We start from the raw sequence: 27,078 nt of genomic DNA, 5'->3' as shown, positions 1-27,078 counted from the left end.
TTGCCGGCTGGAATTATGCCCGAACTGTTCCATGGCAGACTGAACCTGAATAGAGTCAAATCTGAAGTAGTACTTGTATTATTCCAGCCTCTCCTGATTTAAATCTTCAAACTACTGTTTTTCTGTGTATAAACTAGGATCCTAGGGTGCCACAATTATATCTTTTTTATGTCTTCGTCTGCTCTTCAACATCTTGAACCTCTCGTTCGTGGATGATCATCGGGTATGAACTGTCTGGATGCGTATTCCGGGGCTGTGTTGGGCTCTTTGCAATTGTTGGAATAATAGTTGCATGAGCTTCTTGCCTGATCCTGTCTTCCTCTTCTTTCTCAAAGACACGAGGTGTGAGGTACCATACATTCCAGCGCGACACCTGCTCTTCCAAGCCCTCGTTATCAAACTTGTTGCTGACCGCCATGAACTCAAACGTCTGCACCTGCTCCAGGCTCATACATGGTAGTTCGACCAGTGAAGGGGATCGAATATCTTTCGGCTTGCTCCACCAGAAGAAGTAAGTGACAATAAACAAGGGAATGTAGCCCAGGGTCATTGACTCCAACTGGGAGAGCGGAAGATGATAAATGATGCGCAATATGCACTGTGTCGAGAACCAGAATACTTGAATCAAAGCCAGGAGCTTTGCAGCACTATCTGATTTGCTCTTGTCGCATATGTCGTCGAGCGAAAGACCCCAATGGGCATGGTCGTCCCAGCGGACGAGACGTTGTTCGAGTAGCCAGGTGTATTGATTGGGCCAAATAACACGGTCGCCATTGGGTGTTCGGTATCTTAGAGCGAGCATGCTGATGTAGAAAGCGTGGATGAGTGTGAACTCTCCGCGAGTCAAGTCCGAGCATTCTCTTTTCATCCGACGACACTGAGCCCATTCTTGGAGACCTTCGACGGCGATGAACTCGGGTGCGAAAACAGCCTTGAAAAAAAGGGCAACTTTGTGAAATGTAGCAGAAGACTCGCGCTTATAGACTCGGGGGTGTATGATCACCCATGTACAGAGAAAAATGGTTGCGAGGCAAGTTGTGATCAAGCTTATTGTGCCTCGGCCAGAGCTGTCCCAAACCCAGCCGACCAAGGTTTCACCGGTCGATAAGCTCATCGGCACGTCTCAGAATTGTGATCATATGGGTGTAGTTCTCGGAGTACAATAATTTGTTTTGTCAAATGAATGGGAGAAATCTTTCGTTGACGTATGGCGCAGATACCAGGGACTCTAGGGCTTCCAGGCCTTAAGAGCAACCTGCGACAACTCCAGATCAGCAAGATAGCAAACTCCCGGCATAAGCGCTGGTTATTCTTGGACTAGAGATGGAGACATGCTCATGTTAGAGAATTGCCGGGGTAGGGCTGAGGCCAAAGCTCTGCCGTCTAGAACGCCGAACTGACTCGAACATGTCTCAGATAATAAGTAGTTCATCGATTGGAGAGTTCAAGACGGCTAGATCGTGATTTTCGATGGAATAATTGCCGGCCGAATAGGAGCTAAGCCTTAGCCGCCAAGATAATTGGTTCTTTTTATTTGGGAGGATCTTATCCAATCCATTGACGCTATACGCTTTCGGCTAGCCGAGGAAGTCCACGTCATTTACCCAGGATGTTTAAGAAAAAAAAGATGAGCAGGTTGTATATGTACAAAGAATTCAAGGATGTGCCAGGACGGGAACCAAGAGAGTCCAATGTTTCACGAGGGCGATGTTCATGATGCCTGAACGGGAGCAAAGTCTCGTGGTGGATGCTTGGAGCCAATGACTCGAACCGAATACCTCGTTCTCATACCCCTCAGTAATTACTTGTCTACACTTGAACAAAGGCCCAACATTGAAGGGACGTCATAGTAATATTTCAACGTACAGTACATTCAGGTCAGGGGATGGACATAGGAAATTTGAAAGTAGAGGCAAAAGCAACAGCAAGACCACTCTCAAACTCAGGCGTAACGCGGGAAAAGAAGTTTCCAATCATCTTCCCATCAAATCTTTAGTGACCGCCAGCCATGATGACTCCATAATATCTGCGACTCATTTCCACGGTCTGCAAAACACGGGCATCGCCAGTAAGCGGGAGACCTAGAACAGCAGAGGACTCGACAGACTGAGAGAAGTAATTAGTAACTGTATGATTACAGTGAAGGGAATTGAAGAGCAGACTAACCTGAACATCTTCGTGTGTGATCCAGCCGGCAACGGCCCGGCTCATTTCCTTGAACGCTACGCGCTCCTCTAACCCATCCATGCCCTTCCCGCTGCGGACGTGGTCGCCCATGTTCACGAGGGCATTTACCAGACGACTCAGGCGGATTGGATCCCGGCGGCCGCGGGTTGCTGTGGCCAGGCGCAAAAAGTCTTCGTAGATACCGCCACCGGAGGCCCAGTTGCGCATTTTACGCTCCGGGTTCTCGCCGAAGCCCGTGACCAGGCGCTCGAGGTTAGCATAGTCGCGAGAGATAATTGCTCTTGGTCCGACGGCGCGACAGAATGTTGAGTGTGCGTCATTCCAATGCTTGCCACGGATGAGACAGTCCACTTCCCGGATAGCATCACCGGTGAAACGGGCGTGCAGGGCCTTGGCAACCCAGATCCAGGCTTCGGGCAGCTGGAGCTCGGTAGTTAGCTGAAGCCAAGCGGCTTCTGTGCCCGACGAAGACTCCGGATCGGGAAGAACGGCGCCGAAGCGAGACAGGGTCTCTTGCACCGCGCGCTTACGTTCTTCGTGGTGCGAGAGGTGGAGAAGGACGAAAAGAGCAGGGGCGAGCTCTTCGCCGGCGATGATCTCAGAAGCATAGTCCCATACGAGACGGTCCATTTGCAGCTGGTCGACCTTGATTGCATCGTGGTGACCCAAGAGGGCGGAGAGAACGGAGTGAAGCTGGAATGACAACCGGTTGGTCAATCGGTCACCGGAGACAGACTCGGGAAGCAGAGCCGCAGGGAGCTCAACGGATTTAACGCTCTTGCAACCATTGGCGGCTGAGTAAGCCTTCAGCAGCACCCATAGCGGAGACTCACGCCCAAGAGTGTCGGTACCAGGCTGGACAGACACACGCGCGCCGTGCGAAGGATGGGGGAAAGCAGGCTCCAGACCGGAAGCCATGTCGGCGAGGAATTTAGACACAGCAGCCTCGATCGGCTCATCCTCGGTGATGCCATACCAGAGACGGAGACCGAAAGCCTGGAACCAATCCAAATCGAACCGCTCAGTAAAAGTGAAGCTGGAAGCTCTGTCTTCAAGAGCACCGCCAGATTTGCCTTCGCTGTGAAGACTGTTGCCAGCGACTAGCTCATAGAGAGCCCGAACAGTCTCGGTCATCTCGGAGAGAACATTGTTCTGGCGCCAGACATCAATCTGATTCGCCATGTCGGCCCGTGATGTGGCATCACGACCGATCTGTGCAACCACAGTAGCCAAATGGAGGTCCTGGTTTTCGAGCAAAATTTTGCATGCCTCGTCAACTCGGTGAGAGCAAAGAAGTTGAATGGCGCGTTCTTCCGGCGAGCGAATGAGCTCGATGGCATGAGCATGTCGCTCACGAATAATGCCCTCCCATAGTCGAGTCAGGCGGTCCTTCTTGATACGATGCGCGAACTTGGACCGCAATTGCGGTGGCACGCCAGCTGAAATGTCATCTTCTATATCATCATTGAAGAGGATGTTGGTCAGCTGCCACACCAAACGCTCTTCATCTTTAGCAGAGGAAAATGCGAACTGCTGCAGATCAATCTTGGATATCCGGACCAATGGAGTTCCATCAACGCGCTGGATGGTGGACTGCTGCCTTTGAACATCGAGCATCTCTGTTGACTGTTGAGATATTAGAGAAAGGGAAAGAAGGAGAAAAAAAAAAAAGGCAGAGGCACATACGTTGCTAGACCGGTTATAGCCCATCACAGCGATATCTCTTGCCTCACTGAAGACCGAGAAGCGTTCCTGCCACCGCTGATCGGCATCGCGCAAAGGCTCCATATCGCTCTTAGCGCAAACAAGAGCATCCATGGGACCCCAGCGAGGCTTGAAGGAATCGTGAAAAGCGACGTCTTTTGCGTCCATCTGGACTTCATCTCCGGCGAAGGTCTTCGGCTGTTTGTTGTAGGGCCACTGTGTATGGAAAAGAAAGTTTAGCTCAAACGGTTCTCAAATTGTGTCAACTATCTGTAGGGTGAGCGCTAAGTACATGGTGATGAATAGAGACAAGGTAAAGTGCAGTGGATCAAGCAATGGGTCAAGGCATATAAGACGAGGGTGTAATCACGTAAAAAGCATGAAGGGGGTGCGAACCTCAAAGCCCTTAGGCTGTGATCTTGTAGCCTTCAACGGAGAGGGCGCAGTCTGCTTCCGCGGCTGCTGGAATAAAGAGTTCATCAAGTCGATACTGGTTGAGAACTTCTTCGGCGAACTCGTCGACTTTTCTTCGGGCGATCCGTCGTTCAGAAGAGGCCTGTCGGTAAAAGCATTCGCCTGGATCTCACGCAGGCGATCACGGTTCTGTTTGCGAGGGCTGATAGTGCGTTGTAGCTGCTCCGTCCAATCGCCACTCAGATTGAGACGAGGCTTGCCGGGGGTGCCAAATGGCCTTGAGATGGGCTGGGTAACATCCATATCACTGCCGATGCTCTGGCTGTCTTCCCGCTCCACGGTGCGATGAAGGTTTGGAAAGGAACCCGCCATGTCCATCTCCTCATCCTCATCAGATCCAACTACCGAGTCGCCAGATCGCTGGCTTTCAGTGACGTCGTCGTCATGCTCAGTAGCTGAACCCGTGGAGCCGTCCTCTAAAAAAGACTCGGTCTCACCCTCAGAACCCATCTCCTCATCCTCCGCCTCCATGGCCTGGCCGAATGAACCAGGAACAAGCTTACGCTTCTTGAAATCAAATGTATCGTCCTCAACGCCAATCATAGATCCAACGAAAGATTCGTCAATGGAAAACGTCGCAGACTGCTCGAAGCTCGCGGGGTGATCGGCCTGCGCCTTAGGAGTGCGAGTATCATCAGGGCCTGCACCAAGGTGGCTCTGGTCAAGTTTCTCACCTTCTTCATCGGAATCATAATCAAGTCCATAGGTGGTAAAGTGGGGAACCTCAAAGACCCACGTGCCAGTCTCGCGTTCATAAGAAATGAACTTTGTATCAGTGACCTTCTGTAGACGCTGAATGTGCTTCTCGTATAGCGGACCACTGGTAATGGGCCCGGTGTGGTTTCTACCACGGGGCCAGGAGTTCTGGATGCGTAGAGTAGAAGGAACGTTCAATCCTTTACCCACGGGAGGCTTAACGCTTTCCTCGGGATACACTGTAATTCGCCTCAAGCCAATATCAACGATTTCATCAAAGATGTTGTCAATATCCACAGTAGTAAGGTCAACGGCGCCATTAAAAGTGACTTGACCGCAATTTTGACGACCGACGGTAAAGTCCACGACGCGCTTCAGCTGCTCACGGGTCATCTTGCTAAGCTCATCGAGAGAGGGCTTCATCCAGTAGTCGCCCGGCTTTGGGTCCTCGCCGGAGGTGACCGAAATGCGTGCAAGACTAGAGCTAGTAGGACTGGGTACACCGTTCTCGGGAACAACAGCCAGATCACGGCCAATGGATTCCATTTCTGGCCGACTGGCCACGCCATCAATGCCATTGAGGCTGCCACTCTTACGAGTGGAACGGAGGAAACCAAGCTCCTCAGGGGTAGGCTCGGGGCTCTTAGATTCAACACGAACAATCTCATTGCTGGAGGTGACCGGGGCAGCGGAGGTAGAGTCGAAGCTGACCTTCTTCTTGAGCTTGTCGGCTTGGGCAGAATCATCCCCATTAGTGATCCTAGCAGGCGATGTACTGGCCGGGCGACTGAAAAGATCGTTGCGAAGGCTGCGATCAATAGTAAGGCGCTTCAGGCTACCAGCATTGCTACGTCCGCTGCCATTCTGCATGGCTCCAGGAGCCAGGATACTATCCGAATCCGGGTCGAATGTCTTGCGAAGGTTGCTGGTTGAGAAACTTTTGCTGAAACTACGGCCAAAGCTGCCATTGACGCTTCCACGGAGGCTGCCACTACCCAGAAGACTGTTGCTAAGCCCAGAGGGGGTGCTGGTGGTGCTGGAAGGCGAGCCATAGGTCGAGTAGGAGAACCCGTATCCTGGCGCTTGGGAGGGGTGATGAGACGGTTGGCAGCAGTGGGGAGTAATCTTGTATACAGGCAGTGGGGTGCGCTGCTTTTGCTTCATGGTCGAAGATAGAGGAGTGGCCAAGGGACCAGGGGACGGCGCACTCGGGGTCGGAAGACCCGAGAAGATAGACTGGCTACCATACGGATTGCCCTCAAGTAGGGATGCGTTCAAGCTTCCCGGGACTGGTTGGGACTGCTGCTGAGGCTGGGAAGCACCGAACAAGCTGTTACCGGCGGACTGCTGCTGCTGAGACTGACCACCGCCGAAGAGCGAGGACCCTCCGCCCGGGGCAGCTGCACCCTGGGTATTGCCAAAGAGACCGCCACCAGTACCAGTCGATCCAAAGAGACCACCAGGCTTTTGTTGTTGGTTGTTCTGAGAGCCGCCGAACAGACCACCGGTTGCACCAGCGGTCTGCTGGTTTGCCGCATTGCCAAAACCGCCGCCGAAGGCGCCACCAGTGGTACCAGTGCTACCACCAAATAGACCACCAGGCTTTTGCTGTTGTTGGTTCTGCGAACCACCGAACAAGCCTCCGCCAGAATTCAAAGCCTGGGTTTGACCACCACCGAACAAACCACCGCCACTCTGCTGTGCAGGCTGGTTTTGCGTGTTACCGAACAGGCCACCGCCGGTGCCAGCAGCCTGGGTTTGACCACCGCCGAACAAACCACCACCGGTCTGCTGCTGAGTGTTATTGTTGGCACCAAAACCACCGCCAGTGTTGCCAAACAATCCACCGGGCTTCGCCTGGTTCTGGGTTTGGTTCTGAGTGCCAAAACCACCGCCGAAGGCACTTCCAGTTTGGTTCTGCTGGCCGCCGAAGGGTGTAGCTGTAGCCGGGGTGCTGCCGAATGGTGTGGCAGAAGTAGTGGGCTGAGAGCCACCGAATCCGCCAAAAGTAGAACCGGTTCCAGTTCCAGTGGCGCCAAATGGCTTGGCCTGTTGCTGGTTGTTACTGCCGAACAGACCACCACCGGTGTTGCCGAAAGCACCGCCGGTGGTGGTTCCCGCAGTGTTATTGGCTCCAAAGCCACCAGTCGTTCCGGTGTTACTACCGAAGAGGGAGCCTCCCGTGGTATTGGTCGTGTTTCCAGAATTTCCAAATAACGAGGTTCCGGCAGGCTTGGCGCCGCCAAACAGCGGGTTGGTGTTACTGGCAGGGGTAGAGCCAAAGCCACCAGCAGTCTGTGTGTTTCTCCCGAAACCAGTCGATGTGCCGCCACCGAATGGCGCAGAAGTACTACCACCAAAGCCGGTACCGGTGTTTGTCCCAAACCCACCACCAGTGTTGCCACCAAAGGTCGAGGTACCAAAAGATCCAGCCTGGCCGGTGTTGTTCCCGTGACGACGACCTTGCTGATAATCCGCCAGTCTCAGTTCTTCAAAAGACCACTTGCTGTAGGGCTGCATGAAACTGATACTCTGGTAGTGGTTTGTGGCCGAGGTGTTGGTATCCTTCTCGGTAAAAGGGTTGAACGGAGTGCCGGCAGTACCTTCACAGGTAGGCAGAGCCCCTTGAAAGGCAGTACCACCACCGCCAAAGCCAGTGCTGGCGGCTCCTGCTCCGGCTCCGAATCCTCCAGTGGCAGCACCGCCGAAGCCACTGGTAGCGGTGTTGGTGGCTCCAAACCCTCCAGTCTTGTTGGCACCGAAAAGGCCTCCGCTGGTGTTGGCTGTATTGGTGCTACCAAATCCACCTCCAGTGCCGAATCCGCCTCCGGTGGCTGTGTTGCCACCGAATCCAGTAGATGGGGTAGTTGTGCTGCTTCCAAAGAGACTTCCGCCAGCAGGTTGGGCAGTCCCGAACCCACCGGCGCGATTTTGTCCGCCGAACATAGTATTATTAGATTGATTTTGTGTGTTGGCACCGAATCCTGGGAACGATATTTGAGTTAGTATTTTGTCGTTCAAGGTCAAAGCAAGCCACGAAAAAAAACAAAGTCCGGGTGTGGCTCAAAAAAAAAGAAACCGAGTACATTGGCGCAGACAGTTTGTGCTCCTTGGTGACGACGGATCCCCTCATCCAGATAGATCCGGGCCCAAGGACATGTCAAAGAAATTGCCGCGTGAACAGAGTCCACGGGCAAAGAAAAGGTCATTTCCACAGCCGCCAAGTGAATTGTCGATCCGGCGCGATGAACAAGACACGCAAGGAATGAATGAAGAGCATGGGATATCGAGGCTCTGATCGATTCGAGCACGTACCTCCGCCGGTGCCGAAGCTGCTGGACGCGTTGTTGGTGGTGTTGGCATTGCTGCCAAACAAACTGCCACCAGTATTTCCACTACCAAACGCAGAGGTTGAGGAGCCAAAGCCTAGATGACGGAAGGGGATCGCGGTCAGAGACTGATTTTTCAAGTCGGCCCTTGCATCCCTCCTCTTGTCGCGGTGTCGCTGAGCATCGAAACAGCATCCGGAGAGGATCTCGTGTGGCACGGCGAAGGTCGTCAGGTTGAAATGGGTCGCCTTGCGCGTGTCATTGTCGTCGCGGGATCGACATCAGGAGCACCGGGGGGGGGTTGTTTTTTTCTTTCGGAGCCGAGGACAAAATCAAGGGAAACGACGCAGAGAAAGCAATGGGGAAGTGAAAGCATGCAAGAGAATACAGCTCATGGCTGTCGCGATGAGTACCTACCTCCGCCAGTGTTGGTGCCTCCGAATCCAGAGCCCGTTCCGAAGCCGGTGCTCTGGTTGTTCTGCCCGAACCCTCCACCTCCAAAACCGAAAGACATGTTGTCGGGTCGGAGCTGAGGATTCTATAGGAGCATGAAGTGGGGTGCGCGCAGTTGTGAGAGCCGAGTCAGGGTGTGCGATCGCTGCGGCGGGCGAGAGAGAGCGCGTGGGATAGAGTAGAGAGGGAGAGACGCGCCAGGAATGGTGAAGTTTGCCAGCCTAAGCAGTGAGCTGACTAATCTCCGGCCTACTGTGATCCGTCACGTGAGTGGTGCCTGACTCGGCCTCAAGCGCCTGCACGCGGCGATGCACGATATCTCGAGGACAATTATGCATAAAAAAAAGGACCTGGAGCTGCCTATACAGGATTCGAGCGCTTACTGTGCATAATTCTTGATATTTGTCCGCGTGACATGGCAATAACGTCGGAGAACAACCCTTCGAGCTATCTGTTGCCTACCTGAACACCAACTTCCGACCGAGGAGATGATTGAAACGAGCCAGAACAGGGACGAACTTGAGCTCATTTGCAGTATCTTCTTCGTCGGGCTGTAAGCTTACAAAGAGACGACGACATGTTGAAATCCAAAACAAAATCCTATTCACAAGGCTACTGGATAGACTACTCAGGGAATCTCAAAAGAATTATTGGCCAAACTGAAAACCGGAAACAACTGAATCGCGCCCATGAAGGACCAAAGCACCACCACCTAAGATGATAGGTTAGTGTTTGAGGCTTGAAGAACAATCAAAATGACCGAGAGACCGCTCACCCTTCTGAATCATCAATGTCATTAATTCATTGATTCAAATTTTACTTCTGGCGAGCAGCGTGGACAACATCAATAATCCTGTCCACAACACTGGGGTCGGAAAGCTATTCGAATGGATTAGTATCATTGAAAGCCAAATGCGAGTTCACCATGACGTTCTTACCGTGGAAGTGTCACCAAGGCTGTCCTCCTCGCCGCTGAGAATCTTGCGCAGGATACGGCGCATGATCTTTCCACTGCGGGTCTTGGGGGAGGTCGTCGACGACGAAGACGGCCTTTGGAGCGGCAAAGGGACCAATTGACTTGCGAACCTGCATGACCAGATCCTTGCGCACCTGGTCGCTGGTCTCGTTACCCTCCTTGAGGGAGACGAAGGCGTTGACAGCCTGACCGCTCAGCTCATCGGAGATACCGACAACAGCAGCCTCAGCGACCATGGCTGGAGAAAATTAGCTTGGGGTCATTTTAATCCGATGGAATAGGAACTTACAGTGCTCGAGGAGTGCAGCCTCGATCTCAGCGGTGGAGAGGCGGTGGCCAGACACATTAACAACGTCGTCAACACGGCCACGGATCCAGTAGTAGCCGTCGTGATCGCGACCAGCGCCATCACCCGTGAACTAGAAAAACGGTCAGCTCTGACTTTCGCTTTCACGCTTTTGGAATGTAGATTACTCACGTAGTAGCCCTTGTATACGTTCAAGTAGGTGTCCATGTAGCGCTTGTGGGCACCCCAAACGGTGCGTGCCATACTGGGCCAGGGCTGCTTGAAGGCCAAAACACCCTCAACGTCGTTACCAGTAATCTCCTCGCCGGAAACGGGGTCGATGATGGCAGGCTCAATGCCGAAGAACGGAAGAGAAGCACTGCCGGGCTTAGTCGGGGTAATACCACCGAGAGGGGTGATCACGTTAGAACCAGTCTCGGTTTGCCAGTAGGTCTGCAAGTCACTTGTTAGAACTAGATCAATTTTTTCGAGACGAAAGGGAATACTAACGTCGCAAATATGGGCTTCTCCCTTGCCAACGGCCTCGAAGTACCACTTCCAGACTTCAGCTGCGATAGGCTCACCGACTGAGCCCAGAATACGCAAAGACTTCATCTTGTGGTGAATGTGATCACCACCAGCGCGCTTCAATAGGCGCAGAGCCGTGGGGGCAACGTAGAATTGAGTAACTTCGTACTTGTCGATAACGTCCCAGTAACGCGAGAAGTTGGGGTAGGCGGGAGTACTCTCAAAGACAACAGTCGCACAGCCAAGGAGTAGAGGAGCGTACACAACGTAGGTGTGGCCGGTAATCCAACCCACGTCACCACCGCAGAAGTAGCGGTCGTCGTCGTGAATATCGAAGACGTACTTTCCGGTCATAGCCGCACCGAGAAGGTACCCAGCGGTAGTATGCATAACACCCTTAGGCTTCCCGGTGGAACCAGAGGTATAGAGTAGGAACAAAGGATCCTCGGAACTCATTGATTCCGGTGCAATATAATTAGGATACTTCTCGACCTCCTCGTGCCACCAAATATCGCGACCCTGAGTCCAAGGAATCTCAGCGCCGGTGCGCTTATAAACCAGGCAGGTGTTCACATTGGGGCACTGCTTAAGAGCCTCATCGACAATGCGCTTAGTACCAATGACCTTTCCACCACGTTTACCCTCATCAGTGGTGATGACACAGCGGGAGTCGGCGTCAATCACACGATCCCGAAGAGAGTCGGAGGAGAACCCGGCGAAAACGACGGAGTGCACGGCACCAATACGCGAGCAAGCTAAGAAGGCAATGACGGCCTCGGGAATCATAGGCATGTAGATGGCGACCGTGTCGCCCTTCTTCACACCGCGCTGCTTCAGAGCCCAGGCGACACGAGACACCTCGCGCAAGAGCTCGCCGTATGTGATGGTGCGGCCCTCGTCAGGCTCGTCGCCCTCGTAGATGATGGCGACCTTGTTAGGGTTCTTGAGCGCATGGCGATCAACACAATTGTATGAGGCATTCAGACGACCCTCGGGGAACCAGGCATTGTCGCCGTGCTCGAACGAGCCAACGTGAGTGGTCTTGAAGTCCTTCTCGAACGTGAGCAGCTCGCGGGCCTGGCGGGCCCAGAAGGTGTCAGGGCTGCGAATGGATTCCTCGTAGAGAGTCTTGTACTCATCGAGATCCTTCAAGTGTGTTCCCACGGGGTGTTTGTCGTGGAAAGCCTTGGGAACGTGAAAGGTGTCGACCTCGTGTGCCTCTAGCACCTAGTTTGTACAAATCCACTATTAGTCCCGCTCCGAATGGCCGGGCAGTCGCGGGGGTGAGAGCCTTACCACTGAGGTCTTGGGAGCAGACATTATAGCGAGGTCCGGCTTGCGAGCAGAGGAGACAGAAGTTGAGAAAAAAGCTCGGCGCAAACCTCTAGAAAGCATGGGAAGTCAGCGAGAGGGGGCAGGCGCACGCTTTGGGATGACCTACTCGGACTCCGGTCGATGAAAGGGGGCGAAGAGAAGAGGAAATGTGAAAAAAAAGAGGGTCTGCCGACGGTTTAGTAGGTAACCTTTTTCAAATGGCTGTTTCCACATCCACCTCCCCGGGTGGAGATTCCTTACCTTTCCGTACTGTACGCCTTGTCACCATTCACCATTTCGGTGCACTGCCGATGCGGCCTGGGCCGTGCGTTCTGGAATGTTTGGTCCTTTTTTTTTTCTTAATTTACACGGTGCAAGCGGCTCAATACGAATTCCTTCGAGCTCCTTCGTCGCGACTCGTCCATTCAGGTGAAAAGAGAATACACCACATTCGGCCATGCGGGGTGACCAAGGGCTTCCGTTGCTCCGGGGAAGCTTACAGTCGGGCCCAATCCACTAGTCTTCTGGGCTTGGCTTCCCTTCCATGTCAAGTCTCCCGTCCTCCGTGAACCATTCGTCCGACCTGATCAACCCCGGCCCTAGGTTAAGTTGTGTTTCGGACTGCGGGCAGCATACGAGCTATGATGCTATGCTTTGATGTTATGATGTTATGATGCTATGATGCTATGATGTTTCGACCCGGAGCACGACCAAGCTCGCCACGATGACATAAAACCAAACCTTCCGGCTGGTAGATAACTAAACTGGGAAACCTATCCGTTAGAACTCCCACTTTTCACCCACACGAGGCAGCCGACAGACTGCATCGAGATCGCCGAGTGCGGGCACTGCGGGGTGGCTGACTCAGCACCGTTCGCTGCCGCACGCACATTCTAATTGGCGCAGCGGTAGTTGGAGAGCGAAAAGCGCGGTTTGGTACTTCATCCTGTCGGGTTCGAGACTCCCGTTGATCCCTCTCGCCTCTTCCCTTTGGGTGTTTTTCTCTTCCATATTTTGTCTTTTGATGTTTCCTTATTTTTTTTTTTATCCAAATGAAAATTTCGAGAATCAAAACCTACACTACAGTAGTACCTCTCACCGAGATATACAACTTGACGCTCCCTTCGCTCCACAAATTGACACACGGGTCGATCCAAGCTCCACGCGTCTTGAGGACCGTCTATGTCCAGCTGGGTAAGAAGCCCGCGGACTGGCACAAATGTTTTGTGGCATTGATTGTGGGGGGTGGGAAAATGACTGTGGGACGGAGGGGGGCTCCCCGGTGTACTGTACCTTGGCCCCTGACTATGATTTACCCAGCCGGTCGGGTAACGCCTGGGCCAAGATGATGATCATCGGTTGCATTACGGATGGACCCGATCTTAGGTCGAGTTGATGTAGTGCTCAGTAGGGACAGACTGGGTATTTTCCCGCGTTGCATTCTTCCGTGCCATTGTCGCAAGTAACATGTGAATTGAAGATCAGAAGGCTCTAGTGCCCACCTTTACCAGACTAAAAGACCTTAGTACCCGGGCTAGCATTTAGGGGATACGAAGCGTGCAGTAGCGGGATTCTGCAGCATGCAAGTTCACGGCGAGCCGGTGCCAGCACAGTCACGGTCCCCACTCATCCCACTTCGCGTCCCAACGGAACATGCAGCGCCTTGATCATTACGAGGTATCCCCCTCGTAACGTTTTTCGGCTCGACTCGTTACGTGTGGCAGCCTTTGTGGGAGTCTTGGTCCTAACCCAATGAGGCGTGGGGGGATGGTTTACAGTAATGGGGGGCCGATGCCCCTTCAACCTTGGAACTAGCTGTTGCCATGGGTTCCCCCGAGACTCGGTGCGGGTCATCCCCAGCAATTGCCGGGCGAACGCCGGGATTTCCATCATAGATCTCTCAGATTTGGTTTAACATTAAATATATATACCTACCGATTGGTCAATGACATATTCTGGAACTTCTAGGGCCTTGAAATGTTGGGGAACATGATCCGCGCATGGCCGGTGCCGGGAGGCGCATTCAACCGATTCAAGGAGCCCCGAGGTATCAAACTTGGTCTTGCTTTTATTCCGCATATCCGTACACGCCTGCTGCTACCGATATCCCAGACACCGAGGTTGCTCAGGTCCCCTCGGTCCGAGATTGCACAGTCAATAGCTTAGGAGTGTCATGAAGCCGATATCTTTCGCGATGGTCGTTCAAGGACCTCATGGGGGTCCCATTTCGGATAACAAGACCCTTATTCACCAACGCTGACAGGACTACCGAAAGCGTGGCACACTACTTAAAAGTCATACTAATCAACAATTCGAAGACACCAACGATTACTCTGCGTTCCAGTATGGTGCTTGACTTGTCAGTTGAACCTGGGAAGAGCGGGCTCGAGCTCACTCGACTCCAAGATTGGAAGGAAATAAATCGCTTTTCAACATATACACCCATCCATCCTCCGCGTCACTAGATTGCGATATTGAGCCTTATCACTTATGTGGTACTTGAGTGTGATGTGCTCTGCTCAAACCAGTGCGTTCATGATTATTCCTTCGACACTCAATTTTTAGTCTACTCGGGCTGTAGAAAGCCATTGCCGCGGCCGGCGACAACAAAAAGCAGTGCTTTGAAAATTTCTTACTAGCAAGCAAGTGATTCTCCGCTTCCATCTCATATGACCCGAGCAACGTATGGAAACATCCGACGAACCAGTGACCTGACTCGGGAAACAATACGATGCGCCCCAAGCGAACTTGCAAGAACATGTCAACAGAAGGCGTTTTGAACCCCACCAACGAGAGACAAGGCCAGTCAGGCAGGGAGTAAATTGTAATCACCATGGCATTTGCACGATGGTCGGAGACCTTGACCCGCAATCCATTTCGAGGGTCCGGGATTCTCCCACACAGTGACATAGACCAGACCAAGGCTCCAAGATCTTCAGGGTCAAGCCCTCGTCTTTGAAAACATTCTACGATCAGCGTCATTGGGAGAGAATTCCAAATCAAATTGACGATTAGCAATCCGTGGAATCGGCCAATAAGCCAATGAGAGCTTATCGACGATCTTCAGGATCTTTTCCCGTCAATCATGGCGATGTATTCGAGCCCACGAACCTCACGCCACAATTTCCATTTGAGTCCGTAAACACCTGCGGGGACTCTGGTGGGAAAGGGCGCGGCTATTCCCTTAAAGCATTTATTACGTCGAAAGAGAGCAACATTTGACACTTGAATGCTTTGGGGGCTCAGCTTTGACTTCAAAAATTCACAATAATGCCAATTACTTTGGCAAATGAACAGAACGAACAAAAGGGTTCGGATTGTGATGTCTTATCATCACCGCAATCTCCACCTCCTGAGGAAGAAGAAGAAGAAGAAGAAGGAGATATCGGCCATCCCGAAGGAGGGTGGAAGGCCTGGTCCGTCGTTCTGGGAGCATGGTGCGCAATGATCCCAGCAATGGGGCTCCTGAACACCCTCGGTGTCTTGCATGCATGGATCAGTACGCATCAATTGCAACACTATTCTGAATCGAGTGTTGGGTGGATATTTGGCGCTTATGGCTTTTTTCTCTACTTGGCAGGGGCTCAAGCTGGTAAAGGAAGATCCAATCATTCAGACGTGTTGAGACTAACCCCTCTGGACAGGGCCTGTCTTCGATACCTATGGCTCTAATGTTGTCGTCATTCCTGGGTCTATTGGAATTGTTGCTTCATTGATTTGCTTGAGCTTCAGCGAAGGTCTGTTTGGGGATGATATCCCGGGTGCGATGATAGAGAGCTTTGCTAAAAGAATTCAGAATACTACCAGATCTTCTTGTCTTTTAGTGTGCTAGGTGGTCTTTCCGCCTGCACATTGTTCACACCATCAATCTCTGCAGTTGGTCACTGGTTCAATGTCCGTCGAGGATATGCTACGGGCATTGCCTGTACTGCCGGAGGAATCGGAGGAGTAGTTTTCTCTCTGATTATCCTCTTTGCCGCGCCAAAGATCGGGTTCCCTTGGGCAATTCGCATCATTGCACTCCTCTCAGCAGGGATGTGTACGGTAGCCTGCATTCTTCTCAAGACCAGACTCCCTGGTAATATCAAGGCGGGGGCATCTATCGATTTCCGAGCCCTCAAGGACCCGAATTTCGCTTCCACAACGATTGCAGTCTTCCTGGTCGAATTCGCGGTGTTCATCCCTTACACCTACATTGCGTCTTACGCTCTTGATGCCGGGGTGGGAGATAGAATCTCATATCTATTGATCGTATTCCTGAACCTCGGCGCCATCCCGGGCCGCTTCCTTCCTGGTCTGATAGCAGACAGCATTGGGCGGTTCAACGTAATGGTATTGACATCATTCATCTGCGCCATTTTGACTCTGGCACTCTGGTTTAAGGCTGGTGATAATCTGGCCGCAATTATTTGCTATACGGTGTTCTTTGGCTTCTGGAGTGGAGCTGCCATCAGTCTGACCCCAGTATGTATTTCTCAGGTCTGTGCCACTGGTGATATTGGGAAGAGGATGGGGACCACTTTTACAATCAGCAGTATTGGAACCCTCACAGGGATTCCTATTGCAGGGGCAATCCAGCAACGGGATCAAGGAGGGTATGATGGGCTGATTATTTTCGGTGGAGTGCTTTATCTTGTTGCGGCTATTGCATTCGTGTTGGCGAGGGGTATTTGTCGAGGATGGTCTTTGAGAATCAAGTTTTAGACTCTTGGTGATGTGGATAGAATACTCTGGAGCTTCGAATGATATAGAATAATGGCAATAATATGACTTTAACGCGAATGAAGCTCGTTGCTTCTTTTTCCCTTGCCACTCTCTCCTGTCCGATGAAATCGCATTCATCTCGATTGCCGGTGACTGATATGTCCTTTCTGTGGCCACAACCCATCTATCTATGAGAGTTGTTCTGAACATTGCACGTGAACTGAAAAACTTTGAAGGCTTTCAGGATCATGAAACAAGGCGTAGACAAATTGGCTGGCTAGTCATTTGAATGTCACCAATCACCACGGCTTTCGATATACTAGGAGCGGAAAGTGATGATTCAACCAAGAAGGTGACGTATCTACGCAGGAGGAGTGGCAAAGGCGAAGAGTGGCCTTTTGTACTTTTTCAAAAACTACCTTGTCATGTTCACAAGTTCTTTTCTTTCATGAAATAGGGTTTCAAAATATTGCATACATTATAGAAGGACCCAAACGTTAAGACACAAAGTAAAGTAATGCTCCCTCGGCTTTCTCCCCATATTGGCATTTGGAAAGTAGTCATGTCGAGATTACGCGCGACAGCCCAACTCATGCAATGATCCATTTGAATCTCAGCACGGAAGAGATACTTTTTCTCACAGCAAGTAAGAGTCACTTGAGAAGCCTTGGCACGAAAGGCTAGCGTCGAGGGTGAACATTCAACTTCGTACATGTCGCGAGAAGGCGCCCCGAACCGGAACGTCTCCGCTCTTGTGCTCCACCCTTGTTCAGAGAAGGCGTTTTGCAAGCGGGTGAAGTCTGGCAGGATTGAAATGACTTAATAGGTCCTCGGGCACATATTCGCTGTTTTCGCTAGAAAATAAACTGCTTTGATTTTATCCTGCATTGGCCTTCTCCGCTGCCACTATGCAGAGCACACAGAGGGCTACGCGCGCCCTGCGCTTCAACGCAAGAGCATTTTCCACGTCTTCGCACATCGCGGCACCATCAAGTCTCCGTATCAATTCTGGCCGTCTTTGGGAGACATTGCATGAGACATGCAAATGGGGTGCAGCTCATTCCTACGGGGAGTAAGTTCAGTTGCTTATTCTGATTAGCAGCATCAGTCTAACTGCACCTCTAGTAACCCACAGGATACCGGCATGGCGCGCTTGACTTTGAATGATGACGATGCGCGCGTGCGACGGTGGTTTGCCGATGAGGTCCAGAAATTGGGATGCTCTCTCTCAGTGGATCAGATGGGCAACATGTTTGCGCGGCAATCTGGACGATTGGAATCCACTGCACCTATGATCGCCATGGGAAGTCATCTCGACAGCCAGCCGCGTGGGGGTCGGTATGATGGTATTCTCGGAGTCATGGCTGCGTTAGAAGTTCTGCGCACTATGAAGGAGAACGATTTCAAAACTAACTTTGACGTGGGAATTGTGAATTGGACAAAGTATGTTCAAACCAATTTAATAAGACATCGGATCCAAAGCTATGACTAACTCAAAGCCAGTGAGGAGGGAGCTCGATTTCCTAAGTCGATGTGCTCATCTGGCGTATGGGCGGGTGCTATTCCCATTCAACAAGCATGGAATCTGCGCGATATCCATGACTCTAGTGTGACTTTACGCTCTGAACTGGAAAGACACGGGTTTCTTGGAGACATTGAATGCTCTAGTGATCCGAAAACTGGGTATCCGCTGGGTGCCCATTTTGAATTGCACATTGAACAAGGGCCCATTCTCCAGGAAACGGGACGGTCGATTGGCATCGTGCAGGGAGCTCAGGGATACAGATGGTTGACTGTTACTGTGCATGGCAAGGATGCTCACACCGGCACAACCCCCTTCAGTGCCCGCCAGGATCCTCTTCTGGCAGCGTCGAAGATGATTGCTGCCTCGAACGCTATTGCCAAGCAACATGATGCTCTGGCTTCAACGGGTATTATCAAGGTGCCTTCAAACGCCTCCACCAATACCGTGGCTACTAACGTTACCTTCACTCTGGACATTCGACATCCTCATGACCATGTTGTGTGCGCTGTTCAAGAATCTTGCCTCAAGGAGTTTGGCACCATTGCCTTGGAGGATGGAAAAGGCGTGTCATTCGACTGGACTCTCGACACAGACTCCCCCGCCGTCAAGTTTGACCAGAGCTGTATCACATCTATCAAGGCAGCTGCAGATCATCTCGTCGGGCCGGAAAAGTCAATGCTTATAACTAGCGGTGCTGGTCATGACACCGTCTATACAAGCAAGCACTGCCCCTCGGCCATGATTTTCGTTCCCTGTCGAGATGGTGTCAGCCATCACCCGACGGAATACTGCTCGCCTGAAGACTGGTACGTATTGAGATTCCTTGGAAAGTCTAAGATGCTAATTTTTCATAGTGCACTTGGTGCTCAAGTTTTGTTAGAGGCTGTTGTTCACTATGACGAGAGCAAAGCGAAAGAAAGGAGTGGGATTCAAGCGGTATAGATTCTGCGACAAATAGGCTCTTAGCTTTTAGAAGGCAATCAACTAAAGACAATTTTACTCTTGCGGACTTTACAGAGGATCAACGTCATGAAAATGCGGACCGAGCTCACCAGATACATATTCAGTGAGATCGCTACTGGTAGGCACTTTATATCTCCGAGGACGGATTGATCCTTGGAACCAGAAAGTTCTCAATACAAGCCAAAACAGCTTCTTCTACACCATTCGATCGCAATTTTAGATACTCAATTGACTTTCCGTGGTCCCCACCATAGATAGCCGAACACGATGTCGTTGGAAGGCGCTACATGTACACAGAAGGCTCACGATCCACCCGGACGCGAAGTCGAGACGTCTCGCTTCCTATAATTATCGTAGAATTACCGTTTGACATCAATCGTACGTCCGGCTTGCCCTAAACCGACAGAATGTCATCAAGGCGGCCCATCTATGTGAACCCCGCGACAGGTGAGCGCTGTGAATGGTCTCCAGTGCCAGGCCTCGCCGAGTTTCACAGATCGCTTCCAAATTATGCCCCAACCCCGCTTATGTCTCTGAACGAGCTTGCCACGGAACTCGGTATTCGTGCAATCTACGTCAAGGATGAAAGTAACAGATTCGGCCTTCCTGCTTTCAAGGCTCTCGGCGCGTCGTGGGGCTGTTTCCGAGCTATTGCTCGGCAAGTTGGACTTCCAACAACTGCCTCTCTAGACGACGTCTCTATCCAAGCTAAGACAAATTCGTTAGTCTTGTTTGCAGCGACAGAAGGGAATCACGGAAGAGCAGTTGCTTTCATGGCCCGTTTGATGGGCATCGAAGCGCGTATTTTTGTTCCCCGATCCATGGACGAGACCACACAGGGCTTCATTACTGGTGAAGGCGCTCGTGTTTTTGTTTCCCAGGGCTCGTATGATATGGCAGTTCAAGAAGCCTTTGATCAATCACGCCATATTGAAAATGCTTTCCTGATTCAGGATACTGCATTCGAGGGGTACGAGGATATCCCCGCTTGGATCGTTGAGGGATACTCGACTATGATGATCGAGGTTGAAGAGCAGCTCTCTCAGCTAGGTCTATCTGCAAGTGTGGTGGTTACTCCTGTTGGTGTCGGCAGCCTTGCGCATGCGGTCACACAACATTGCAAGTCAAGGGAAAGGCCTGTCTCGGTGGTTGCCGTTGAGCCTGACTCTGCACCTTCTCTCTTCTCTAGTCTGCGTGCCGGGAAGTTGATCCCGGTGCAGACTTCTGACACTATCATGGATGGCATGAACTGTGGTACTGTTTCGTCAACCGCTTGGCCTGACCTGCAACGTCTTGTCGATGCATGTGTCACAGTGTCGTCCTATGAGAGCCACCTCGCAGTTCAGTATCTCACTTCCAGGGCAGTGGATACTGGGCCTTGCGGTGGTGCTTCTTTAGCCGCCCTCCGCTGCCTGGCTGCAGACAAAGAACGGTCTACGGTCCTGAATGAAGACTCTATTGTGGTTCTTTTGGCCACCGAGGGCGCACGCAAATACCAGACCCCTCGCGACGTTTCCATTGAAGACGCAGTTGATTTGACGCAGGTACTCACTCGCATCAACTCTTCCAATCCTACCTTGTCGGTGAGCGATGGCGCCGGCGAGAGTGAGATTGCCGATTATTTGTCTGCGTGGTTCGCCCATCGGGATATTGAATATCACCGCATCGAGCCATTCGCTGGACGCCCGTCAATCGTGGGGGGTGCTCCGAGGAAGCGGAGGAGGTAAATCAATCATGTTCAATGGCCATATGGACACAGTCAGCCTGTCCGGGTACGAAAAAGATCCTCTCTCTGGCATCTTAGGAATGAAAGATGGCAAGCAAGTAATCTTTGGTAGAGGTAGCTTGGATATGAAGGGTGGCCTTGCTGCAATCCTCGCGTCTGTCGCGTCAATTAAGCAAAGTGGTCATACTCTTCGCGGTGACGTTATTGTCGCGGCCGTATCCGATGAAGAGGATGCTTCTCAGGGAACGCAGGATATCATCGCAGCCGGATGGCGCGCGGACGCCGCAGTCGTTGCTGAGCCCACGATGCAGGCCATTGCAACCGCGCATAAGGGATTTGCTTGGATCGAAGTCAATATCTTGGGAGTCGCCGCCCACGGCTCTGACCCTTCTGTTGGAGAAGACGCTATCCTTAACGCGGGATGGTTCCTTCGAGCCCTTGAACACTATCAAGCTCAACTCCCTGTTGATGACCTCTTAGGTCAGGCCTCGGTGCATTGCGGTCTGATCCGTGGTGGGGAAGAACCATCGTCTTATCCTGCGATGTGCACGATCACGCTCGAGTTCCGTACCATTCCCGTTCAGACCGAAAAGTCAATCCTGGAGGACGTCAATGAGTTGCTGAAGAATGTGTCTTTGGAGAACCCCCGCTTCAAATTTCAGGACCCATATATAATCATGTCTCGGCCAACCATGAAACTTGCAAAAAATCATCCTCTTGTGGAAAAGGCTGTTGCAAGCGCATCTAGAATTCTCGGAGGCGACCCTGTCGTCAAAAGTGCACCTTTCTGGTGCGATGCTGCTCTGTTAGATGCAGCGGGGGTCCCATCAATTGTGTTTGGGCCTTCTGGCGAGGGATTACATAGCAAGGAGGAATGGGTCGAGGTTGAGAGTTTGATGCGGATGGAAATGATTTATAAGTCATTGGCCTTGGACATCTGTGGTTGAACATAGACCGGTACACAGTGATCACTGCTGATTGATCACATCAACCACCTTTCAAATAGACGCAGACACATCAATCGGCATATGCTAGATCGTCAAATCCACGCCCTCGACTGGATCATGATCAATTGTTGTAGCATGCCGCTGATACATTCCCCCTTATCTTAAGAATCAATTTTCTTGGTCAGTATTGCAGGAGGACAATTGTAGTCTTGTAGCCACCCGATGGCCAAACCAGATTCAACTAAACACCAAAATCAAGTATTATACCCACCTGGACAGGCAGACAGCGGCTAGAAATTGGACATCATTTCAAACTTGACGGGTCATTTCGCCGCCAGTGCAACTCTGTCAGTCTGGTAAGCATAGTAGACTACGCGAGCAGACATCGCTGAAGACATAAAATGCATCAATTTGCTACCGACTGTACATGAAAGGAGATCCTAGACGCAACAGAAAGGGGATCGAATAGGAGAGAGTAAGGAAAATATAGAGACAACCTCACCCTCGACCAGACTGACAAATTAGCCGGCAAGGGCAGGTCCAGAGTGATCTAATAACAGATAGAAAACCAAACCGTCTTCTGCATCGTTTTTGAGTGACAACATGGGGGAGAAGGAGGGCGTAATAGTGGGAGATAAGAGGTGAAGAGGATTCTACATGCCGGGGGAGATCAACTTGCCCTCAGCACGGCTGTTCGGGTGCCAGCCACCGGCGTAGGGGGCCGCACCGAGCTCCTTCTCGTACTCGCGGATGCGCTTCTCCAGCTCCGGGCGGAAGTGACGGATCAGACCCTGGATGGGCCAAGCGAAGGCCTCGCCAAGGGCACAAATGGTGTGGCCCTCAACCTGCTTGGTCAACTCCTGGAGCATGTCGATCTCACGCTCACGGGCGTTACCAGTCTCCAGACGCTGCATCATCTGCATGGTCCATGTGCTGCCTTCACGGCAAGGAGTGCACTGGCCGCAAGACTCGTGCTTGTAGAAGTGGGACAGGCGGGAGATGGCGCGGACAATGTCGGTGGACTTGTCCATGACGATGACGGCGGCGGTACCCAGACCGGTCTGGGAGTCCTTCAGGGCGTCGAAGTCCATAAGCTGATCGTCGGCAACGGACTTGGGGATGACCGGGGTGGAAGAACCACCAGGGATAACGGCGTAGAGGTTATCCCAGCCACCACGGACGCCACCGCAGTGCTTCTCGATCAGCTCGCGCAAGGAAATGGACATCTCCTCCTCGACGGTGACGGGGTTGTTGACGTGTCCGGAGATACAGAACAGCTTAGTTCCGGCGTTACGCTCACGACCGAAGGATGAGAACCAGCTGGGGCCGCGTCGAATGATGGTCGGGACAACGGCGACGGTCTCGACGTTGGTGACAGTACTGGGGCAACCGAAAAGACCGACAGCAGCGGGGAACGGGGGCTTGAGACGGGGCTTTCCAGCCTTGCCCTCAAGAGACTCAATCAGGGAGGTCTCCTCGCCACAAACGTAGGCACCCATACCGCGGTGGATGTACACATCGAAGTCGTAGCCGGTACCGCAAGCGTTCTTGCCGATGTGGCCAGCGGCGTAGGCCTCGTTGATAGCGCGCTGGAGAACGGTCGCCTCGTGGTAGAACTCACCACGAATGTAGATGTAGGCGGCGTTGGCGTTCATAGCACGGCCGACCACCAAGCAGCCCTCAATGAGCTTCTGGGGGTCCTTGCGCATGATCTCGCGATCCTTGCAAGTACCGGGCTCACCCTCATCTGCGTTGATGACCAAGTAACGGGGCGAGGGTCCTTGTCCCAATCCTTGAAGTTCATGAACGACTAAATTGCGTGCCGGGTTAGCCCGGCAATCAATCACCAAGCGCGTCTCACTGCTACTTCTCACTTACGTATTTCAGCCCTGAGGGGAAACCAGCACCACCACGACCACGGAGACCAGAGGCCTTGATCTCTGAGATGAGCTATCCAAAAACCATCAGCAAACGTCGATTTCAGAAAATCCGTCGATCCGAGATGTAACCCACCCAGTCGTGACCCTTCAGCACCATGTCCTTTGTGCGGTGCCAATCGCCACCATACTTCATAGCCGACTTGAGGTCAGTACCGTGGTGGTTGTACAGGTTGGTGAAGATGCGGTCCTGGTCCTTGAGCCCTCCATGGTGTCGCACGGGAGGAGCCTCCTGCACGGTTGCGAAGGAGCGGGCGGCCGTCCCTTGGGCGCGAAGGGAGCGGGCGGAGAGGTTGGTGAGGGTGGAGGAGGTGGGAGCCGCCGCTCGAGATATCATGTTGGCGGATTGAGGCGATTCGTGGGGGAAGATCGAGCGGTCCTGAGGAGGCAGGGAAGGGGGAGCTTGAGGCAATTCCTGCGTTCTGATTAACGATCCGTCTTTACGAGGCCCGTGATTGGCTACCTGTCATGTGACTGTATTACTCAGCATTTGTCCAGTTCGATCATGACGTGCCTTCCGTTTTGGGAAATCTCCCTCCTAGTCTACTATGTCGTTTTCATATTTACATGCTCATCTTTCTGATGTTCATGCTCTCTTGACATTCGTCAATATGTACCATACCATTTGGAATTGTCTTTGTATAAATCCCTTGTCCCATGCTAACCTCGTTTCGAATCACTCATTTGGCACGTACACAACCGCCTGCTTCTGCATCGGGGGGGTTTTCTGTCACCAGCACGCGCAATGGCTCCAAAGGTAAAAGCACCATCTCTTCTTTGGCCACCTTCCATGCCCACTGGAGCCAGCCGGGCTTCATCCAGGTGGACTCCGGACCAATCCAGGTCACTCCAGCCTCGTCCAGCCATGCTCGAGCCATCGAATTGCTTACCACCTGGCCCATTGCATCAATGTTTTCTCTTCCCACCACATGCTCCACATCAAGTACTGTAGGCGCTGGGTATTGCTCGAGAAGGAAACCAACCCATTTTGTCAGACGCGGTGAAAGCTTGGGTTTGGCCTGAGGTGACTGGCAAGTTGCCACCAGGATACCCACAACAAGCGAGAAGAGACTTTGCGGGTCGACTGCCAGCCCAGGGACATGATTCTGAATGTATCCGAGCACAGCATTGAAGCAAGCTTGGGCCGGGGCTTGCATCTTCTCTGGCAGTAGACTATAAAGTTCTCCGATTCGGAAAAGTTGACCGTTCTTTGGAAGCAAAGAGGTACGCTCGAGAATACGAACTTGGAGTTGAGACATGACATGATCTGAGAAGTGGCCTTTGGGGATATGTGACAAATGCTCTTCGAGTAGGGACTTAGTGTCGGCCCATTCTTCGCCACGGTTGAGGGCTCTCGCGCGTGCAATCGTCCAAGTCGCGATGATCAGTGCTGTCTTGTCCATGGTGATCAGGCCGTCACGGTAGACCTTGCAAAACATCTGTCTAACGTTCTTTGGTTCCGATGGCAGGTCTCTCCCAGAATCTTGAAGTTGCATGATATGCGCAATCAGCTCGTGGCTTAGCTGTGCCAAGGCTGCCAGTGCACAGCGTCCGTTGCCATATGTCTGGGGGATAATTATCGATCCTTCGTCAATTTCGATGCTCCTATTCTCACGCTCATTGCCATGCATAATGGTCAATGCATCGAACAGTGCTGGAGAGAAGATCGAGTGTTCCATAGGGCGGTTTGGGGACAGAAGCGGGTAAAAGATGTTGAAGATGTAGTAGTGCTCATCGTGATTCTTGGCAGCAGCTGGGAACATCTGGATCTGGCGCGCTCTGGCCTTGCCCAACGGACTGTCTTGCCCTACGCCCAATTTGATGATACGGTAATCTGTTGGGTTATCCATGATGCAGAAGCCATAGTTCATGAGCACTATTTTAAGTAAGCATTTGATCCATAATGTTAACCTCGTTGACACACTCACACTGCTCATTGTTGCGCGGTCCGTAATTGTTGGAGATCTCTTCTCCTGGTCGAATATCTTCCCGGATGATTAATCCAACGTCCTGGGTTCCAGCACGCCACTCGACCTTGGCGAGGGGGCGGTGATTGGGGAGGTCGATCAGCGGAAGTAGAACCGATATTCCGGTTTCAGGGAGGTCGGACGCCTCTACTCCATCAGCCAGGACCTTTGCTGAGAATGCGCGAGAGGTAATGATAGTCGAAGCCCACAGGTAGAGATCCCTGAAAGCCTAGCGATTAATATCGAATGATCTGATAGTACTCTTCATGATCCAAGGATGTCACTTACCAGGTGTAGTCTTCATATTTCTCGAATTCGAGTCTCTCAAGCATCGAAATGCATTCCTCGTACTTCTTATCCCAGATTGCGTATCTGAAATGGGAAGCCTCGATGACCCCCGTACCCTCAATCCAGTCAGCATCTTCCTGGTCAAAGAACAACGGCGTGTTCAGTTGACCAGGCTGAGGAAGGGTCCGCAAGTAAGGGTACCAGAAGCCCTTTTCTCCTCGGAGGTACTGGCCCATCAGGAAAAAGGCAAAAGTTTCTTCTGAGCCCACGGTTTCAATAAACGCCTGCGGGAGCTTCACATCGTGACTGAAGTATGACCCTTTGTTAGACCTATAGTCAATCGCATTGTAGTAGGACATTGTAATACCCAGTGGGGTACTGATAGCGCGGGTCTCTGGCTCTATGGCTTTGGGCCAGTCAGATCTGACTTGCATGTGGACGCCGCGCTGTTCATCGTGGGCAATCACGACGGCATCATGCATCGAGCCACCATGACTTGCTGACCACTTCTCAAGCTCTTTGTGGAGCTCCAGTGAGAGCATTCTCGCGAAGTCCCGAAGAATATTCGAAGGTGCGAGATAGATTCACAGAGAGACGCAATCAAGGTTTCAGATCGCGGGTGATCAATGTGTGAGTACAGAAAAGACTCGAGAATGACGATCTGGGAAAGATTGAGAGTCCCAGTCAGGTCTGACGCGAGGCTCCAAGTGAGAAGCCGAAGTAAGTGATATCACTGTTCGTCAAAAGATTCCGCGGGTGGGACCCACTTTTTTGTGTGCGCGGGAGATGCACTCAACGTCCACCCTGAAAAGACAACGATGTCAGAAAATGTAGCCAACTTCAGAGTGTATGGAGATAAAGAAAAGCATCGTGAGATGATTGAGAATGGAGGAACTTCCAATTCTTAGTGTGAAATATTGCAAAGCATCGATTCTGTCTACTGCCAACTATCGTACAAGGTCATCACCTCCCCTAACCAAAAGACCACTTGTCTCTCCCACGATGCGAAAGAGATAAACACCATGGCGGATAAAAAAAAAATAAAGGCCATCATCATGCAGATCTCTCTAAAAG

At 51.9% G+C, this 27,078-nt stretch overlaps 11 protein-coding genes across 11 annotated transcripts; 4 read left to right on the top strand and 7 right to left on the bottom strand.

Moving 5' to 3' along the window:
* Positions 1 to 166: 166 nt before the first annotated feature.
* N7477_008314 (uncharacterized protein) lies at positions 167 to 1,114 on the bottom strand (the record flags this gene model as incomplete). The annotated part of the gene is made up of 1 exon (XM_056969977.1): positions 167 to 1,114. One exon carries the CDS (start codon positions 1,112 to 1,114, stop codon positions 167 to 169), a length of 948 nt encoding a protein of 315 aa, XP_056820009.1.
* An 878-nt stretch (positions 1,115 to 1,992) lies between these two features.
* N7477_008313 (uncharacterized protein) lies at positions 1,993 to 4,059 on the bottom strand (the record flags this gene model as incomplete). Its single annotated transcript, XM_056969976.1, has 2 exons — positions 1,993 to 3,813; positions 3,874 to 4,059. 2 exons carry the CDS (start codon positions 4,057 to 4,059, stop codon positions 1,993 to 1,995), a joined length of 2,007 nt encoding a protein of 668 aa, XP_056820008.1.
* Positions 4,060 to 4,257: 198 nt separating this feature from the next.
* N7477_008312 (uncharacterized protein) lies at positions 4,258 to 8,007 on the bottom strand (the record flags this gene model as incomplete). The annotated part of the gene is made up of 1 exon (XM_056969975.1): positions 4,258 to 8,007. One exon carries the CDS (start codon positions 8,005 to 8,007, stop codon positions 4,258 to 4,260), a length of 3,750 nt encoding a protein of 1,249 aa, XP_056820007.1.
* A 1,784-nt stretch (positions 8,008 to 9,791) lies between these two features.
* N7477_008311 (Acetyl-coenzyme A synthetase) lies at positions 9,792 to 11,953 on the bottom strand (the record flags this gene model as incomplete). Its single annotated transcript, XM_056969974.1, has 5 exons — positions 9,792 to 10,057; positions 10,109 to 10,238; positions 10,298 to 10,850; positions 10,896 to 11,860; positions 11,930 to 11,953. The coding sequence occupies 5 exons, from the start codon at positions 11,951 to 11,953 to the stop codon at positions 9,792 to 9,794; spliced, it is 1,938 nt and encodes a 645-aa protein (XP_056820006.1).
* A 3,264-nt stretch (positions 11,954 to 15,217) lies between these two features.
* N7477_008310 (putative oxalate/formate antiporter) lies at positions 15,218 to 16,651 on the top strand (the record flags this gene model as incomplete). Its single annotated transcript, XM_056969973.1, has 3 exons — positions 15,218 to 15,539; positions 15,592 to 15,684; positions 15,744 to 16,651. The coding sequence occupies 3 exons, from the start codon at positions 15,218 to 15,220 to the stop codon at positions 16,649 to 16,651; spliced, it is 1,323 nt and encodes a 440-aa protein (XP_056820005.1).
* A 908-nt stretch (positions 16,652 to 17,559) lies between these two features.
* On the top strand, positions 17,560 to 19,118 carry N7477_008309 (M20 family metallo-hydrolase; the record flags this gene model as incomplete). The annotated part of the gene is made up of 4 exons (XM_056969972.1): positions 17,560 to 17,723; positions 17,777 to 18,094; positions 18,320 to 18,982; positions 19,031 to 19,118. The coding sequence occupies 4 exons, from the start codon at positions 17,560 to 17,562 to the stop codon at positions 19,116 to 19,118; spliced, it is 1,233 nt and encodes a 410-aa protein (XP_056820004.1).
* Positions 19,119 to 19,546: 428 nt separating this feature from the next.
* On the top strand, positions 19,547 to 20,866 carry N7477_008308 (putative diaminopropionate ammonia-lyase; the record flags this gene model as incomplete). Its single annotated transcript, XM_056969971.1, has 1 exon — positions 19,547 to 20,866. The coding sequence occupies one exon, from the start codon at positions 19,547 to 19,549 to the stop codon at positions 20,864 to 20,866; it is 1,320 nt and encodes a 439-aa protein (XP_056820003.1).
* Positions 20,867 to 20,873: 7 nt separating this feature from the next.
* On the top strand, positions 20,874 to 21,812 carry N7477_008307 (putative acetylornithine deacetylase (ArgE); the record flags this gene model as incomplete). The annotated part of the gene is made up of 1 exon (XM_056969970.1): positions 20,874 to 21,812. One exon carries the CDS (start codon positions 20,874 to 20,876, stop codon positions 21,810 to 21,812), a length of 939 nt encoding a protein of 312 aa, XP_056820002.1.
* A 653-nt stretch (positions 21,813 to 22,465) lies between these two features.
* Positions 22,466 to 24,086, bottom strand: N7477_008306 (uncharacterized protein; the record flags this gene model as incomplete). Its single annotated transcript, XM_056969969.1, has 3 exons — positions 22,466 to 23,622; positions 23,687 to 23,762; positions 23,826 to 24,086. The coding sequence occupies 3 exons, from the start codon at positions 24,084 to 24,086 to the stop codon at positions 22,466 to 22,468; spliced, it is 1,494 nt and encodes a 497-aa protein (XP_056820001.1).
* Positions 24,087 to 24,429: 343 nt separating this feature from the next.
* Positions 24,430 to 25,620, bottom strand: N7477_008305 (uncharacterized protein; the record flags this gene model as incomplete). Its single annotated transcript, XM_056969968.1, has 1 exon — positions 24,430 to 25,620. One exon carries the CDS (start codon positions 25,618 to 25,620, stop codon positions 24,430 to 24,432), a length of 1,191 nt encoding a protein of 396 aa, XP_056820000.1.
* A 10-nt stretch (positions 25,621 to 25,630) lies between these two features.
* Positions 25,631 to 26,546, bottom strand: N7477_008304 (uncharacterized protein; the record flags this gene model as incomplete). The annotated part of the gene is made up of 2 exons (XM_056969967.1): positions 25,631 to 25,937; positions 26,005 to 26,546. 2 exons carry the CDS (start codon positions 26,544 to 26,546, stop codon positions 25,631 to 25,633), a joined length of 849 nt encoding a protein of 282 aa, XP_056819999.1.
* Positions 26,547 to 27,078: the final 532 nt, after the last annotated feature.

The sequence above is a fragment of the Penicillium maclennaniae genome (assembly GCF_028827695.1).
Source record: "Penicillium maclennaniae strain IBT 15551 chromosome Unknown utg000007l:1.0-4884863.0:1.0-4888362.0, whole genome shotgun sequence".
NCBI lineage: Eukaryota > Fungi > Ascomycota > Eurotiomycetes > Eurotiales > Aspergillaceae > Penicillium > Penicillium maclennaniae.
The sequence above is the reverse complement of the archived record's forward strand: the minus strand, read 5'-3'. Positions and strand labels throughout refer to the sequence as shown.